Source organism: Bidens hawaiensis, unplaced genomic scaffold (assembly GCF_021521415.1).
Source record: "Bidens hawaiensis isolate Kalapana, Puna unplaced genomic scaffold, B.hawaiensis_p1.1 tig00003022_1, whole genome shotgun sequence".
NCBI classification, from domain to species: Eukaryota; Viridiplantae; Streptophyta; class Magnoliopsida; order Asterales; family Asteraceae; genus Bidens; species Bidens hawaiensis.
The window spans coordinates 2,744,888-2,764,413 of record NW_027491163.1 but is presented as its reverse complement, the minus strand read 5'-3'; the positions used below and the strand labels follow the sequence as shown (position 1 = coordinate 2,764,413).

The following is a 19,526-nucleotide window of genomic DNA, read 5'->3' as shown; positions in this document are numbered from 1 at the left end:
CACATATCCTAACATGATACCATTTAGTGTTTTAAATCGATGCATCGTCTAAATGGTTATCAATTTCACAACATGAAGTTTGTGTGATTTGTGGCTTAGCTAATGAGATAGCAAGCACAATAATCTAGATTTTCATATTCATTTTGGTAAATCACTATTAATAGACGAATTGATTTTGTTGAGACGATCATCAAACATCTACAATTGGTTGCAACGTCAATGATCATGAGAGCAAAAGTTCATGTTTTATTTGGGTATTTGTCATTTTACATGCATTCACATCGAGCCAACAAGTTATGATACTTCCTCCCCATTGCAATTGGTTTTTGGTCAGTAACCAACTATCTCCCATCTAATATTTTGTGTGTGTTATATATTGAAATTAATCCACCACATGACAAAAGGATGAGACTACAAAGGAAGTTGGGAATTTATGTTGGGTATTAAATATTATCTATGATTAAATACTTAGAGCCATTAGTGAGATAATTTTGTTTAGTTTATGGCTTGTTGGTTTTCACTTTTGTGAATCAACATTCCCAACATTAGGGGGAGATATAAAAGCAGTTGAAAAAGGAATTAGTATGAACGAATTATCATTGATCCACAAAGTAAATTACTTGAAAAAAATTTCAAATGATAATTCATTTAAAAATTAGCAAATCAATCACTAGACGCGTTCACTGACCTATGTAGAGTGACTAAGTCACATAAATCAACTGCTTATGCTCCAATTAATATAAGCGTCCTGGGAGGACAACCATACATTGGTAATGACTAGTGAGTCTAGGGCACGCATGAAGCGTGAGACTAGTCGATTCCAAAAAATAATGATTCCTCGAAAATTGGAGCAAGTAATGAAGATGGTCATGTCGAGGTACAGCAAAATGGTTTACTGAAAGACATTAGACATGATGGTTTTTGAAGAACCTTAGGTACCTGAAAAACAAAGAGTTCTTAGTATATTGTATTATATCATGTCTACAAAGATATATGGAATCGAAATAAAATCGACGACGTTATACTTTTATATATATAATTAGCGCTTGAAATGATGATGATAATGATGAGTATCAAGATTTAAGATCTGCCAATGAATAAAACATATTAATGATTGGCCAAAATTGAAAGACGCAAGTAAGGCAGAGTTAAAATTCTCAAGAGAGACGGAAAGTTTTCGGACCAACAATCCATACAACCACAAGCGGGTCTTTTTATGGCGAATCTTGTGAAAATCAAATTAAGTGATATAAGGCAAAATTGATGGTACAAGGATTTTGCAAAGACCCATGATTAATTATGAGGAGACACATTCTCCAATGGTGGAAGTAATGACTTTCCGATAACTAAATAGTCTAGTAATACAAAGAGAGAATTTATGTGTCTAATAAATGTTGTGATTCAGTTGATACTGAAAGTTTACATGAAAGTCTACGAAGGATTTGAATTATCAAAATTAAGTTCTCGAGAACGCTATGACTCATGTTTTATACATATTCATCTTTGAATACTTTATGATTATTGAATATGTTGAATATAAATGGAACTCCTGAAGAGTTTCTAAAGTACTTGAATGTTTGAAAGATTAATTGAAACATCTTAAGGATGTGATTCTTGTGCATCAATACGCATACATAGAAGATAATGTACCTTATGAATACATTATCTTAATAGACAAAGAAATGATGCATTACTGATGTCTAATATGTGATAAAAAAAAATTTAATGTGTTAGATAAGCAAGTTTATGTAGCAAAAAAATCCTAGAAAAGTGATGGAAAGAATTCTATGATGGATTGAAAAATGCATGGAGTTAAGCTTATTACGTATGTACTAAAATAGTCAGATTGAGCATGGTACATAAAAATCAAGAGATATTTTGATAAAGAGGGAGATAAGTTGGATATAATAAGTCATGCTTTTATCAAAATTTCACTCTTAAAAGTTCATATAATCACAGTTTACAGTGATGATGTACACATCATCGAGAGAAACTGCCGAGCTTTTAAAGGGAGAATTTTTGAAAGACCTTAACACGGTATGATTATTGCTCGACCTGCAGTTCGAGTGTATATGTAATTATATGTTTATCAATCCATCAAAGTACATCTAGAAGATGTTGAGAAATTTTTCTCTAAACAAATTTCATCATTTATGTACGTTAAATGGATGTCCAACAATGCACTCTATTTCATTTACTATCACAATTTTAAACATTCCTGGTTCAAAAGTACCATAATTAATGAGCATTAATATGTCTTGCTAACTATACAAGATTTCTTTATATTTTATTTATATTTATCAGCATGTGTCCAGCTAGGAGACATCAGAATGGGTTATATATTTCAGGTATGAAAGATATGTGCTTATATTTTACTAACTCGTCAAAACAAGTTTGGCTAGTCTTGTCGATGCAGAAAAACACAACAGGGTTATCAATACAGTGGTATATGTTTACGAGATGATGCAAAAGAAGTTTTCACGTGAAGATCATGGGAAGAATATACAAATGATTGAGTATATAAGTTTTGAAGGTTTCACAGAAGATCTATATTTACCATTTTAGTGGATATATAAATCAGGGGGAGGCAATACGCGCTGCACTCTTTTTCCCTCAGCTATGGTTTTGTCCCACTGGGTTTTCCTAGCAAGGTTTTTAACGAGGCAGCATCTCTAAGCGTATTAAGTTGATAACCAAGGGGGGAGTGTTAAAATATAGTATTATTATGGTTATCAACGCCTAAAATAGATTTAGCTTATTCCCTAAGTTTTCCCTCCCTATATATATTCCATTGTATATTATTGTATGAAACACCTAATGAATGAAATCTCCATCTTTCTTCCTACATCTCCTTCTCTTATGTTAGAGCTATTAGGCTTGTTTCACAACACTATTTATTTTTCTTGTATTTTGTTGTATTTGTATGAACAAGCTGTGTTGTGTTTTATGTTAAATGAAATGAATTTGTTGCTTAAATATTGGCACTTTAATAGTGTCGTGTGCATTGAAACATTCACTTCACACCCCGACATGTTCTGCCACTTTTGGTCGGGGTGTGACAATTTTTAACTTTATTTAAAAACTAGTTCGGGTTAAAATGAATATATAATAAAATGTAAAAATGTAACTTGATCATTTTATATTTTCACCCGCCTATAACATATCCAACTAACTAGGTGTGAAATGTGAAAGTCCTCATTATTTACATATCACCTAGATGGTTGTTTCACACATTTCACACTTTCAATAGCACGTAACCAAGTGCGTTCGTTCTTGATCATTTGTGTCAGTACACGTAACAAAGTGAGGATAAGGAAAGGAAGGGTTGAAATATGTAAAACGAGAAATCCATTGTGAATCTATTGTGACAGCAGGGGCGAATCTAGTGTTCGATCAGGGGGAGTGTAGGCACCCCCTAAAATCTATAATTTATGTTATAAACTTCGAATATATTAAGTCCAAAGACCCAAGCGACCCATCCTTGTTTTCTTCGGTGCCCCAACTCAACCTTTTTAGCTTAACTTTCTAAGTCTAAATTTTGTTTAAAAGTAGCACTTTTTCATATATTTCTTAATTGCCTAACCATTTCATCAATTAGAAATTTGAAATCTGCAAGTTATACTAGAGCGGAAGATGAACATGTGCTTGTCGTTTCACATCCTAGGTATATGTTGTCCTTCAAATTTTTTCTGATTTCGGTTTCTTGTTTTTCTTTTGAAATACAAGGTATGTTCATCATTTGTTTACATTTTTATTTTGATCTCCATTGGTTTCGTTTAGATTTGGTTGTTTATGTTTTTCTCGAAATTCAAAAAACAATGGAGTTTGTTGTCATTTAGGGAACGATGATTTGGGTTCTAGGTTTCTAAAACATTCTAATTTATATAGATCAAACCTGGAATAATAGTTATTAATAAACTAACAAATTCTTGAATTTGACTCTTATGAAAATTGGACCAAAATATGAATGTATTCATAGTATCATTTTTTTAATAATTAATAATTCTACATTATTTAAAAGATGAAAAAGAAACACTTGCTAAGTGTTACGAATAAAATTATATTTGATTGTTTTCAAAATATGAAATCATGTAGAGAATACGTATTTTGTTTATTATGTTTAATGAAATTTGTTACTTGAATTTCTATACATAGTTTATTTAATGTAATTTTTTTACCCGACTCATTTTGTTTGCCCGAACCCATTTTTCTGTTGACCCGTTTGAGTTTGACTTAGAACCGAACCTTTCTTTACATCCATGGGCTAAAATTCCAAAATTCTGTGATTGTGTGACAGAAATAATCACGTGTCTAAGAGTATGACGTCCGTAAACCTATGCACACCTAGTGCCTTATTATTTTATGTTCAAGTGTTTATTTTAACAAAATTCTTAAATCAAATTTGAATAAAACATCTTTATCCCTTCATAAAAAGTGTAAACCAAACAAACACACTCACTTGTAACTTGTTCATCCTTTACAATATATTCATGTCTCTTCAACCACAAAGTTAACTCAAAACTCCTGCTCTAATTACCACATGGAGTTTGTGGCTTCAGAAACCAACAACACAAACATGATCTCTTGGGAAGACTTGCATCCTAACCCCAAACGGGTCGGATCTGGAGGCGGATTCTATACCCAACACAATGAAGTAGATGACATCTCCAACACAATAACGCTGTTGCAACATAACAGATCTAACAGCCATCATAATATGTTCAGCTTCTCTTCACAAAACACACAAACTAGTAGTACTGTTCTTCTTCCATTAATTAATTATCTCTTTTTTAATATTTTTTTTATTTATTCAAATTAGTTGCATTGTAATGCAGGTTACGGAAATGGGGCCCAGTTTACACCATCACAGTGGATGGAGCTAGAACACCAAGCTTTAATCTACAAATACATCACTGCAAATGCATCTGTTCCTTCAAATCTCCTTATCCCCATTAAAAATGCTCTACAAACTGCTGCTTATTCGCGGGAAAATATCCCACAAAATCATTGTAATGTCACATTCTGTTTTTTATTTTTGTTATTTTTGAGAAATATGAGACTGACATGTTTAGTCAAATGTATTCAACCAAAAACTAACCCAAACTTCTTTTTTTTTTTACATCAAAGCTCGTCGCTACCCCTTTTGAATTGCAATACCAAATCTTTTAAAAACCGCATTCACTGGTTTTGAAGAAATATTGTAAAAAACCAGTATATACTTTAACTTAATTTACTCATAAAATAGCTTGATGATTTTTACACTTTAAAGTATCTATGTTACATTTCAAGAAATTGTGGAAGAGTTTTTTTTTAACAACTTAGGAACCGGTACCGTAAATCCAGTTTGTTTGTTTTTTCTTTTTTTCTTTTTTTACAATTTTGTATAACGTTACAAGTAGAGTAAGTTTAATATATAGATAAAATTATTTAAGGAATTTTTATAAATAAAAAATATGTTTGCCTTCTGTATTGATGTAAAAGGTAAATGACTTCATTTATATATTTGGGTTTTTGAGTTTCTAACGCTTGTTGATTAGTTGGATGGGGTGCGTTGCGCATGGGATTCTGTGCCGGCTCCGATCCGGAGCCGGGACGGTGCAGGAGAACCGACGGGAAGAAGTGGCGGTGCGCCAAAAACGCCGTCGGTGACCAGAAGTACTGCGAGCGTCATATCAACAGAGGCCGGCACCGTTCAAGAAAGCTTGTGGAAGCGCAAAACGGCGCCGCAAAGGCCATGCCGATTTCCAAAGCGTCTTGTGAAGATAACAGGTGTTGGATTTTTGTAATTTATATTCCCTAAAAGTTAAAAATACACATTTTCAAGGCATTCATTTGAAATAAAGGTCAAAAACAATGTACCTAGATTAAAGTCAAAATACACAAAATTGGAAGTTGCAGCTAAAAATATTCCCTCGAAGATACACATGTAACAAAATAAGCATTAACTTTTTATTTTCATTAATAAACACCAAGTGCATCATAAGCCAATGACACGTTTTTAGGTTGTCCATGTGCCCAAGTATATTCACAGTGTTTATTAGTTAAAACTTAAAAGTAAAAAGTCAATGTTTATTTTAGTAGATTTGACCAAATGTATCTCTTTATGCATTTTACAGTACGTCAAGTATGGAAGCCATGGCAGTTCCAATATTATCTTCATCTTCGATACAACGAAAAAAGGGTCATGTTTCCAATCTAGAAGAAAAGTCAACTAATGATGAGTTCGGGCTTGTTTGTTTCGACTCCTTGCTCAATTCAATGCACAAAGTTGATGCAAAATCCGAACATCTCAATCAATTCATGGAAAATTGGGCTCATTCGAGCCAACCCATGCTGTCAAACACTAGCGAAAGGTTTGATCTTTCTCGGGTTAGAATGGGGATGGGTAAACAGGAACATCGGGTGCCGGGTGGGCCCCTAGGCGAAGTGTTGCAACTAGGTATAAGCAAATGATACACCAGTTATGAGATCCCGTTAGGGTTTTTTTGTTATAAACATAAGTAATAGTACAAATGTTTGTAGTTTCATACTTTTATGGAAGTTTATAAGTCTTTAGTTTTATTGATTTTGGTTGAAAAATGTTGCATGTGAGAACGCATGAATTACGAATGCAATATTTGGTTAGAGTACAAAGGGTTCTTTTTTTTTTACACATGATGTCATGTCAGCAGAGTGACTATTTTCATCTTATTTTTTTGTGTCTGACACATGATGTAATGGTTTTTTTTTAAGCCCAAAAATACCCCCCCCCCCTCTCAGCTTATTTTTTTTTATTATTATTTTCATTCACATAACCAGCAAACAAATCCAATTGTTGCCCGAATATCGCCGAAAGAGTGGTGTTGTAGCCCTTTATCACCCAAAAAAACGTCCAATTTGTCACCCACTAGGCATTTCATATGGTTCCTCCTAGTCTATGTAACCACTAACTATTTTTCTTGATTTGATGCCTTCTTTATTATCATACTAGGTTACTGACCCGTATGCGACACTGGTGGAATTATATAAATTGTGTAATAAACACACATTATTTTATAGGATTTCATAATTTGTGATATATTTTTTGGTAGGACCACAAGATATATATTTCTTAATAACGGTATGAAAATAAATGATTGTTAAACACTTAAACATAACTTTCAACCAAAATCACATTCGATTTACAATTATTATAAAGATAATTATAACTTCAACTGAAAAATTCAAAGACTATATCATCAAAGTTAACATAGGGAAAATAAATATAGATGACCTTTAAATTCATACGAATTTGAAAGATGAGTTTCGAAACTGAAACATAGTTTGTTTGGGCAGTCAACATATTTGTAGGTGAACAAATTTGCTCCAATTGAAGCCTTACTAACAATCAACGACCCGTTATCCGCAAGATAAGCATCATGCTTAGGAATGCAAGGCTTCCTTATATAAGCTTGAATTCGGTTACCCTATTATATAATTAATGCTACCAAAAAAACGTGTGAATAATATATTAAAAATAATAATTAGAATGTGTAAGTGCTAATGCATGTAAAATTGGATTATATAAATTAGTTAAAATATGTAAAAATATCATTTCACCTTGCAAAATCATCTCAATTGACCAATCTTCCCCGGTTTGCTATTGTCCTTTAGACGCCATAACTTCAATATATGAACATTGGGGATCTCTCATTGTTAAGAATATCTAAGTCGTTCAACATTGTAATGTATGTTGGCTCCATGTGCTATTTGTAAACAAATAACAATGCATTGTTATAATGCATGAACACAACAAATAATATAAATGAATTAAATAAGTATAACAAAGAAAATCTACTTTACAAACTAACAAATATGATATTGCAAAAGGTGGTGTGATTGTGTGAAAATTCGTGTGTCAAAGACGCACTATATATATAGACAGGTAATAGGAGTAATATTTTTGGATTGTTAAACAAAAAAGGAATTTATTATGAAACGGTTATAAGTTACAGGATTATAATATTTTGGTTAGTTAAATATAAAACGTATTGATTTCTAAATTACAAGTCAAAGGCATTAATTTTGAATTTTAAAATAGCTTGAAATATAGAACAAAATTATTAAATATATGGAAATTGAATCAATTATGAAACACTTTTAATTGTTACAATTCATTTGATATTGATATAATTTAATATTGATTTGGTTTCAATTATATCTATCAAATAAAAGTTGTAAATGTTTATCAACAGATCAAGTTAGAACATATTAGTTAAATTAAATTAATATGATACAAAGAAAACAATAAACATATATGTTTGCTCTCCATACTTCATTTTTGGTTTTGGCCACTAAATGGAGGTCTACATTAACAAAAACAAAACACGTTGCAAAAAATAAGATGATTTGAACTAAAATATGATAGTTAATAAACTAAAAACTATGATAATATATATGAAAATTCTGGTGTTGTAAGACTATAAGAGGGTAATTTCATCTATGATATTTAACCTCCCAAATCATGAACAGAGTATATATGTTTGATATCTTACGATTATTAATTCATTAAAATGATGCAGAAAATTAGGGTTTCGTTTATTGATACAAAGTATAAAAGGTATCGATATGATTCATATTTTCACATATATATCTTTGATGTCTACGGATTATAAAATAGAGGAAATTAAGAAACTAGAATGCATAAAAGAAAAATTGATACAGCGTAAGATGATATGTATATAATCCATCAAGGAAATCAAAACTTATTACTAGCATAAAACATAAATATGGAATTGAAATAATCAATGGAAACAATTAAAGAAGATATTTTACACTAACCTGGTTGAATATCAATCTTGATTAACCAGTATAATTGAAGGGTACTCAAGAGATTAACACGGATGAATAAGGTGGCGTGAAGGAATCGATAGATGAAAAGCGGGAATTAGGACCGATTTGTAAGCTCTGATTGATTGGGACATACCTAAATGGGTATATTAAATGGGTATAACGTATAATAGCAAACACAAATGGGTTTCTTATTACTTGAATTTATTTTTGAATTATTTAATTGAGAAGAAAATACAAAAAGGGGTTGTTATTTATGGAAGTAATAGAGTTTGACCAATAAGAAGAGGCCATGTGTCCATAAACTCTATTGATTTAATACTATAGGAAGATTTGTTATATTTTAATTTATTATTTAAATTTCACATGATTTCACTTGTAAATGTAACTAGTTTTTTAGCCCGTGCGATGTGGTGTACGAGCTTATTTGTTTTTAAAACATGTTGGGCATCATTTTTTATTATTTCGATTAACAAGAAAACTTTACTTAGTGACAGACTAACAGCAGAAGTAAATTGACAAGCCATATAAAAAAATTGTTGTCACGCATGTGGCAGCTACCATCAGTTAGTTATTATAATTAGTCACATAAAAAAGATATAGTATTAGTTGCACAAAATATGTTCGGACCCTAACTTGTTTCAACCCATGACTCGTTTCGACCCAACCCAATTGCCACCCCTAGTAAAACCCAAAATAAATCATATTAGATGTGTATCAAATCTTGCCTTGGCCATCTCAAATCAAACTCAAAGCACCCCTCCATATCTCGAACGTCCTTCACAAGATACATTTTGTTATAGCATCTGTAATTGCTTCTTGTTTAAGTGGACGGTAATTACAAGTTAATGGTGGGTTGGTGATTTCAATAAATTCACTAAAACCGGGTTTCCTTTTCAAAACAAGGATGATGTTCAATTACTGCAATGCTTTAAGAAATCAAGTATTGCAAATCAAGCAATTAAACACTGAAATTACCTTTTAAACTCTACATTCCACACAGCACACATAAAGGCAAAATCAGACAAATTACTTCACCTAAAAGCATGACGGTACAATATGCGATAACTTATATTCTTTTTCGACAATTTCTTACATTAATAACAACCTGCAAGCAACCAACATTGCTACGAACTTCTCGCACCGAAACTGTTTTAGTTACAAATATAAAACGAGTACTTTGTCTAACAACTAATTTAATTTAAATATCTAGGAAACCGACAATCCTTGAACAGATTAAACATTTTCATTGCCTGTGTTCTTCCCAACACGATTACAATCTATATACAAATTCCAAGTACGCATTGGCCAAGAACCCCTCTCCATTCTTTTCAGCATTACCAACAAGAAAGTCGCACACAATAATATCTTTCTTGAACTTCATCTTTCAACCATCAATATTACAAGTTCACTGTCGAACCTCCCTGATATAATATCATATATCATAAGCGCGTCAAAAAATATATATCATACCCCCGCCCCCCATCGAACACACGCACAACAAAAAGGCTGCAATCTTTACCTTAAAAAGAAGATCGGACGCAATATGTTCCCAAGGTAGTGATATTGACATAAGGCAGCATTTCAGAGGGACCATGCCATCTGAATTCCGTGTGGACGAAGCAACTGCATAAGCGTTTTTTGCTGCCACCTGTGCAACCGATGCGGCTTTTCTAACCATTGCTCCAATCTTTAATCCTCCTTGTAGGGGCGAGTGAGGCCCGGTTTCATCTAGGCTCTGATCTGAAAGAATAGTGACACTTTCAGTAGCCGATTGATTAGGTTATAAAGATCCAGTATTTTGACTAGTCAAAACTCAAAAGAAGAAAATTATATACCAACAACCCCGGAAACTGCAACCTCGACTTCCCCTCGACCTCCTGGGCCCTTCATGTATATTCTGTCGGGTTTTCGTGCTGATTGACCAAACGGTAGTAGGCTTCCAAATCCAGACTTCCCGGCTATAATATTCACCAATGAAAGAATTGCATATTGTTAATATGTGTGCAAATATTCTATAAGAAAATTAAAAAGCATAGATAAATTTGTGAATCAGGCGACCTTATATAGCAAAATGAAGATGCATTTAAACACTATTATTAAAAATATATACACAATGAGGTTCATTTCAGAACACTAAATTATTGCAAGAACAAAAGGAACAACTTAAACCTTTTAAGTTTTTTATCAAGTGGTTCACATTTTTATAATTTTTTTTTTGTCTTGCATACAACTGCGTATGGTATACATAAAAACCCAGTAAACTAACTTGTTTATATGTTTTCTTTAATATTTAAATGTTTACGCTATACCTACATATGTCTACGTTAAAGTGTTAAACCTGCACGGCGAATCATGACTTGAGCTTCAAAAAGATGAATGAACATGATATAAAACCATTTTCTTATATATTAAACACCTTTAAGATTGAAAAGATGAATATTTATTTGGGTCTTTCTGTTATCCCAAAAATCGTGTGCTGCCTAGAATCCTACACACACACACAATTAAAAGTTCATTCAACATGATTCGTTTAAAGAATTAGTGAGCATTTACCATCATAGGCTTCACGAACCATATGGTAGCTGACAAATCCTGAGAACAGAGTAATCTGCGATCACAAATCACAAGCACGTTAATACTATAAACAAAATCAGTGCACATGCTCAGCATAAAAAATTTTAAAAAGACGCATTTACATTGAAATTGAGATATATAATTGGCATTCAAATTTTAAAAGAAAATTTAAAAAATGAAAATATAGAGTAACATTCTTGATATCCTACTAAGAACTTATGAATATGCCTTAGTTTTATTAGTTTGTGCAGCATCCACATTATCTTGTGGCGTGTTTTCACTGGGAAATGCAGCCCCACCCACTGCATTTAGAAGTACACAGAAGCAATGGTCTGTATCAGTCAAAACCTGAAATAAAGAAAGAAATTCAAATAATATATTAATTTCAATGGTTATGTGAAATATAAAGTATTAAATCACCAAAAATAAACTTTTTAACAAGCTTCATTGGTAGTGACTATTCCAATAACATGATAACATAAAGTACATTATTCCAATTATAATCTACTTTTTTTTATATTAATTCAACGGTTGGTCCCTGTGCAGCATCCACATTATGAATATGCCTTAGTTTTATTAGTTTGTGCAGCATCCACATTATCTTTGGAAATTACATGTTCAGTCCAATGTTTTCAAGCAGGTCACACCAATTGTCCCTACCTTGAATGGACGTTAACCTTTTTTCTGTTAAATTTTTAAAAATGACAAAAATACCCTTTATAATAAAAAACATAAAAATTGAGAAAGCCCACGCTATATAATTTCCAAAAACAATGTATCAAATCCGTAATATGAGTAAACCACAGGGATCGGCTGTGTAATAAATTCTTTTTTGATAAAATGTCATTAAAATGCACTTTGGGAGACTTTTGATCCATTTGACCAATTTCCTATTAAGTTGATATTTTATTTACCCATTTGACCAATTTCCTATTAAGTTGATATTTTATTTACCCATTTGACCTGTTAGAGATAAACTTAATCAGGTCAACTTACCACAGCATCAAAGGTAGAATCAAAGTCATCAACTGCAAAACAGATATCTGGATATGCAGGTTTTGTCTCAACTTCCTGGACACATACACAACATCATTTCTTCAAAATTACAACATACAGTAAACTAGTAAAGTAGAAAATAATAATAATAATAATAATAATAATAATAATAATAAACGACATGGAATTGAAAGGTGATAATATTATTTACCTTTCTTGAGTCCAAGTGAAAATTAACACGGGTTGGAGACGCATAGACCGTTTTCACAATCTGAACACACATTCATAAAGCATGCTTAAGCACACTTTCTAGATGAAGATTATAAGACAAAGAAAAACTTTTTAAGTAATACATATGATGAATACAGCGGTACATATGATACCTTGTATATAGGAGATAGTGGAGCTCCTTGATTATTCTGATGATTCTGAAGAGACTGGTAACTGAAAGAAATCATATCTTTTATAAAATTGTGTATTTAAAATTCATTTATAATCTTCATGCTTGTATATTCACAATGTATGATCATTTACCTGCAAATTGCCACTGTCACACTATATGAAGTGTGAGCAATTAAGTTCAAGTACAACGAACGCCTCCAATCTACAATAGCCGAGCTCTCTCCAACCAAATCATCCAACTGTCAAAAAAACATAACATTCACATCACTCAAAACAGTTTCATTTGCTAAAATCTAAGAAAAAAGTATCAAATATCATTGCTTTGTTTATTACCTTGGTAGCCCACCTGCGTACAAAATAAGGCGAGTCTCCTTCGAGATTATCATTGAAGCCATAACCATGCAAGCTCTGAAACCAAAAGTTGCAGCATCATGAATAATACATAACAGCATTTGAGCGAACGAGGTTAAAAACGATAAAATATACCATTTTTCTAACAAAGAACAAGAGATCATCATCCTGCTGTTCCTTTGCATCCCGTCCACCAACGAAATATAAATCCAAAATATCATGCCAAAATTTCTGGTCCAGTTCGACATCCGAAGCATCATCTTGCTGATCATCTAACACAGTTTTGCCTAATAAAGTTGAATGCTTCTTGACCATACTCAAGAGTTCATACCTAAAAGATGAAATTAAGTTTGAGTAATGTGCATTATCTAGGGCTCAAATTAGGGTTTCAAACAAAATGAGTAAACGAGCTTTTAAATCCGGGTTGGGTATTAAAAGGCAGATTGATTTTGAAAGGTGAGATTGTTTTACTTACCGAGAAGGTCCACTGGCGATCATGTTGACTGATTTTGTTGAAGAAATTGGTGCCCAATTAATTCAATTTGATGCGAATCCAAACAAGACAAGAAATAATGATGACAGCGTACGTCGACTCGAGTGTGTGCGTCCGTCCGTCCGTCCGTGTGGAGTTGGAATAAACTTTGATTGTTTTAGATCTACAGACACAGACACAGACACAGACACAGACACGACACATGGTGATCAATTCATGGGTCGTAGATATCACACTATCACACAAGTCACAAACCTCCAAATTTTTCATTTTTCATTATATGTTTTTAGATTTTAATTTATTTATTATAAGAAAGTTTGTATTATATTTACACTATATTTTTGGATTTAAAGTATAAGGAAAATAAATGATAATATTGGATTGAGGAAGAAAGGAAAAGAAATTATATACTTAAAAATCATGCTCAAGTTAAAGTAAAATACAAGAAAAGAAAGTGTTAATTACATTTTTGAGTTAGATATGAAAGAAAAGATACGAAAAAAAAATTGTAACTTTATAATCATGTCTTCATTTTTGAGTTAGATAGAAAGGAAAAGATACGATAAATTAGTAATATTGTGCATGCATATAAACTTTCTTTCAGAATCAGACCATATTTGGCTGAAAAATTTTGGAGGAAAAATATCCTGACTTTTCTTTTCATTCTTTTTCTTTTCTTAAAAAAAAACTCAAGAATGAAAAAAGAAAATTTTTCTTACAGCTTGTTGCTCGCTTGCCTTCTGTTTCGATGTAATTCAATAAACAATTTATAATATTAACAGTATGTTTATATTTAAAAAAAAAATTTCCAAACCCTTAAATAAAAAACTCAAAAAACTGGATATTAATTTTAGGATAACCATATTTTATAGAATTTTCATATCAAATATCTGATGAAATTAATTTTTAATATTATGAGATGTTATAACCCGTTAAGGGTTATCTGGGTTTTGTGAGACACAAACCCGTGAATTCGGGTCAAATGCATGAGAAACCTTCATTTACAAATAAAGCAATCTGGTGGCTTGAGAGAATGTAGGAAGCAACCAGAGAGTTTTTGAAGGTTTCGTTTATATATATTTAAGATTAGTTTAATGGCAATGGGTGATGGTTAAAGCTTTCTTGGCATTTTTTATTTTTGAATTTTTTATTTATGGTTTGAAAAAAAAGATACAACTTTTTCTTCTTTTATTTCTGGGTTTTTTTTAAAGAAAAGAAAAAGAATGGAAAGAAAAATTAGTGTTTTTTTCCTTCAAAACTTTTCAGTCAAATATGGATTTCTTAATGGCGGTTTTTTTTTTAATGGAGTTTTGGGTGAGTCAAGCGTGCAACGTAAAATCAAGATTAACAGTTCATCCTGTCTTAGAAAGGCTTAATCGGGTACTGAGGTAGTTCCAAACACTGTTAAAAATGGGGAGAAAAGAAGATTATTGTTTTAGTTTCATGATGGGTTTTTTTTTATTAAGAAAACATGAGGGTCTTTTTAAGCAATTTTCAAATTGTACATTATTGCTTGGTTAATTGTTTATACTTGAAAACTAATTTAAAAAAACGCACCAGACCACAGGATTGGTCATTTGGGGTATGCACTTTCTATAATGTACACGAATGCATAACTATTTTTAGTTTAATTATACAAATTAGTGAGAGTTTTGTGCATAAGATATCCTAGTTTTTATGAGTTAAATAAAATAAGGAAAAAGACAATTGTGATGGTGTTTTTGTATACGATTTTAAGTGTTACCATCTATCAACTTGCATATGCATATTGAAAGAAGTTCTTTAGTCTCAATATTCATGTTGGCATCATAAGTTCAATGGCTAGCATTGCTTGGATCGGATGCTCGGTGTAAATACGTAACGTCATAGTACATGTTATCCAACACCTTGTTACAAAAGTTGTAATCTCTTTGTTACTAACTATACTCTAGTGTAGTCACTTGTTTTGTACACTGCATTTTGTTACATGATATTATAATTAATCAATACTTGTTGCACAAGATATGTTTATATTATAATGTATGCGTTCGTGATTACACTACATGTGCTAGAGATAATGTATGAATTGATGATTATATTTATATTACATGTGATGATTATACTTTAAACAATTCCCATTACTAAGGCATAAAAACATCACAAATGCACAAACTCGTAACTTCTACATCTGATTGTTACTAATCCTTAAAAAGCACATACATACTTTCTATCTCTACACTCTTACAAATCTTTGCATTTCCACATCGTTGCCTCTTTTTACATATATTTTCATAATCAAATTATATTTCAAGTTCATGCAGTAGTGATGCATTCTTGTTCTTAATATAGTGTATGCATTGAGATTACACTAGACAAATGATGCATTCTTAGTATAGCGTATGCATTGAGATTACACTAGACGTGTAATTACAATTTTAACTAAAAACACCACAACATGAAATGATTATAAAGATACAATTTGATTGACAATAACATTAAAGGATACATAATACACGAGTTCAATTCCATTTCAACAATATTCATTCCCATAAACTTTGTACAACAACCCAAACTCTTCATGAAAAAAAAAATAGTATAGTAAACAAAAGAAAGAATAAAAAGCAAAAAAAATACAAAATTTCATCTTCTCTATCTTCAACAAAGCACTCCAATATCATGAGCAATTGCAATCCCACACACTGTTTTCCTGTACACTTTTTGCAAATACCCAGCCTTCACCCTTTAACCAGGAAGACCGACTGTAATCTTATTGGATCAACAACGCGGGTCCCAATGGACCCAATTCAGAAGTCCGCATTAATGAGTCCGTTTCAGAATTGAAATGCTATTTATGGGCGATTACACAATCATCATCTTCAAGATCACTAAACGAGATGTCTTCTTCATCCCCAACAACAGTGGGCCCAACATACCCATCCAACTCTGAATTCTCATGAATCCAATCGTCGTCGTCATCACCAAAATCCTCAACCGGTATCGTAAAAGACGAAACTACCCTCTGATCCGATGCACCCTTTGTTAACCCGTCTTGTTTGGTCAAATCTGGTTGTTCTTCTGAAACTGTATTATAAGTTGCAGGTTCAAAAGCATTAATAGTTCTCTCCAACACATTTGCAGAAGGAGAATCTGATGAAGTGGTGATGGAATCTTCATGAGTATCCAACGCGTGTGACTCAAAAGGTTCTTGTTCGGGCTTGGTTTGATTCTGTAACTCCTTCATCCACATGGCACGGGCTGCAACTATCTGCAATGCAGTGGCCAGTTTAACCATCAGCCTAATAAGCAGACAAGGCTTAATAATTAAGGGTGTGCATGAGTCGGTTTTGGGCTCAAACCAAATATTATGTTTTTATATTTTGAAAACCGTTCGAATTCAGTTTTTTGGTTATCACAATGAGTTCATTTTGGTTTTTTTGGTTTTACCATTTGGGCTTAAAAATTTTGGACTGAAAAAATTGGCGCAAAATAAGGAATCGAGTTAATTACAAATTTGGTCTCATATATATTACCCAAATTACAAAACTTGCCATTAAAATGGAAAATTACACCGAGTGTCATTTGTTTTGAAAAGTTATACAAGCCTTGTCTTTTCCACTAACAGAAGTTTCAACTTTTAACTTTTGAGGTTAGTTTTATGAAAATGAATACCCCTTAAAGAACGAAAGAAAACTAAAGTAAATAAAATTAAAACAAAAGACAAGAAAGTAATGTATTAGTGAGAATTACACATTTTGTTCCTTAATAGTTAACTTCCGTTAGTGTGAAATGACATAAAGCATGAATGCGTGTTAACTTTTCAAAACAAAGAACAGTTGGTGTATTTTTCCAATTTAAAGAGCACATTTCGTAATTTGGTTAATAATAAATGACAAAATTTGTAAATCACTCTTAACGAATTTGGACCTTAAGCTTTGTGCCTACTATTTTTTATTGATTAATGATTAATTGATTATTACACATTTAGGCCTAAAACTTTTGGGCTACACTTTTTATAAATTTCTTATAAACTACTTAAAGTCTGTTTTTCCGGTTAATAGCAAGAGCGAAAGTGAATCAGAAAATCAGTTTTCATAAAAACATAAGACCAAACTGTCGGTTTTTAATTGGTTCGGTTATTCGAATTCTTGCACACCCCCACCTAATATTGCTTCAAATACCTGCTTAAACTAACCTACTAGTACTAACAACTTAATGAACAACCTATGGCTTTAACAGACTACTAGCATTTTAAACAACTTCATTCTTCAACCTATTTGTAACAACGCCTCTCACATGGATTAAAAAAAACCACAAGTTTACTTATATAGCCTATTAATAAAGAAACGTCAGGTCAAACTTACTTGGGGTGTTGATAGAAGATCAGCATCACGTTTATTGAGCCTTGGATGCAGTAGAACAAAGTAAACCTTCCAAAAGTAGCTTTCACTCATGTGAACCGGACAAAGTTCGATTCTGAGTGCAGCTAATCTAGGAACAAGATGTTCCACTAAAGTTGCATGGTTCCATTGAGTATCAGACATTTCAAAATCTAGAAAACAGATGTAATAATAATAATAAGCAACTTAAACTATTAATTAACTTAGATCTAAAAAACAATTTGTTTAGACCGTGTTGTCAACATCGCTAGGCGCTAGTCGGGCGGTGAGGTATCGACTAGCAATTAATTAGATTGGAATTTTTACATGTAAATTTCATAAAATTTTAAAAACTTAAACATAAAAGTTCACATAAATACAGTTCATATAGTACAGTTCAAACATAAAACAATTAAACGTAAACATAACAAATCAGTGAGAAAAAAATCAAAACATTAACACATTAGTTCTTGGATAACTGGATTGTGTCTGGAACTCGAGTTAACGGGTTAAAACCACCAATTTGGCCCAATTAGGTGAAATTACATGGCCGATTAATTGGCACCTATGGTGATCTTTACAACACTGTGTTTACATGACAGATGAATCTATCTTTTGAAGAATATTCAACAAAAATCACGTGATGACGGAAAATGGGAAAAGAATCTTGATTTCGTTTTAAAATTAAATGGGCTTTATCAAAATCAAGAATTCAAATTTGTACAACTAGGGGACATCAAAATTTGGGGCAAATCAATAATCTTTATTAAGATTTCAAATGGGTTTGATCAAAATTTGGGGCAAATCAAGAATCTTTATTTATTTAGGTTTAAATGGGTTTAATCAAAAACCCATAATTGAAAGCAATTAAATTAAATATTCAAATTACCATCACTATCTTCTTCTTCGGATAACGGAAAATCCAACCAGGTTTCAGGATGATGCGCTATATTTGTGGCAAACATCAATACTTCATCCGTGACACCAACAGACTCCATACCCACATCCAATTTCGAATTTAAACCCTCACAATTTGAATTGGAGGCGTCATCATCATCATCATCATCTTCGATATTCCGATCGGATGGTGGTGGTGGAGGAGAGAGGAAGGAAGCGACGGTCCAGATTTGGCGGGATAAGGATTCGGTGAACTCGGAAAGGTCTTCTTGGACTCCGGTTAGGGTTTGAGAATTTGATTGTGGTTTATGGGTAGAGGTGGTGGGTGGATCGTGGTCGTCGATTTGGAGGGAGTTGGCGATTGATCGAGCCAACCATGACATGATCGGTGGGAGATCGGATCGAATCGAATCAACCAACCCCGAGTTACAGAGGTGGTTGGACAAATGGTGATGTGATTTGAAAACGGTATCTTTGTCTTGATGATGGACTTACTGGTAAAGAAGATGTTTATGGGTTGTTCTTCTTACTACCTACGTTATGGGCCCAAGGGTAACCATAATGCGTTGCGCTTCTTACTGTACTACCTACAAATATACAATCAAAGTTTGTATTGGAGTTTAATTTTTCAGAACAAGTCATAGGTA

General features: G+C 32.4%; 3 protein-coding genes across 3 annotated transcripts; 1 reads left to right on the top strand and 2 right to left on the bottom strand.

The window, feature by feature from the left end:
• Nucleotides 1–4,540: 4,540 nt before the first annotated feature.
• On the top strand, nucleotides 4,541–6,453 carry LOC143622134 (growth-regulating factor 7-like). The gene is made up of 4 exons (XM_077093370.1): nucleotides 4,541–4,754; nucleotides 4,836–5,009; nucleotides 5,538–5,769; nucleotides 6,117–6,453. The coding sequence occupies exons 1-4, from the start codon at nucleotides 4,541–4,543 to the stop codon at nucleotides 6,451–6,453; spliced, it is 957 nt and encodes a 318-aa protein (XP_076949485.1).
• Nucleotides 6,454–9,881: 3,428 nt separating this feature from the next.
• Nucleotides 9,882–15,426, bottom strand: LOC143622133 (uncharacterized). Its single transcript, XM_077093368.1, has 12 exons — nucleotides 15,372–15,426; nucleotides 13,270–13,502; nucleotides 13,117–13,191; nucleotides 12,916–13,022; nucleotides 12,765–12,825; nucleotides 12,593–12,652; nucleotides 12,382–12,456; nucleotides 11,614–11,733; nucleotides 11,365–11,419; nucleotides 10,647–10,769; nucleotides 10,331–10,551; nucleotides 9,882–10,232 (listed from the first exon to the last, which is right to left on the bottom strand). The coding sequence occupies exons 1-12, from the start codon at nucleotides 15,424–15,426 to the stop codon at nucleotides 10,209–10,211; spliced, it is 1,209 nt and encodes a 402-aa protein (XP_076949483.1). The 3' UTR covers nucleotides 9,882–10,208.
• Nucleotides 15,427–16,228: 802 nt separating this feature from the next.
• On the bottom strand, nucleotides 16,229–19,262 carry LOC143622132 (uncharacterized). Its single transcript, XM_077093367.1, has 3 exons — nucleotides 18,872–19,262; nucleotides 17,968–18,155; nucleotides 16,229–16,871 (listed from the first exon to the last, which is right to left on the bottom strand). Exons 1-3 carry the CDS (start codon nucleotides 19,260–19,262, stop codon nucleotides 16,452–16,454), a joined length of 999 nt encoding a protein of 332 aa, XP_076949482.1. The 3' UTR covers nucleotides 16,229–16,451.
• Nucleotides 19,263–19,526: the final 264 nt, after the last annotated feature.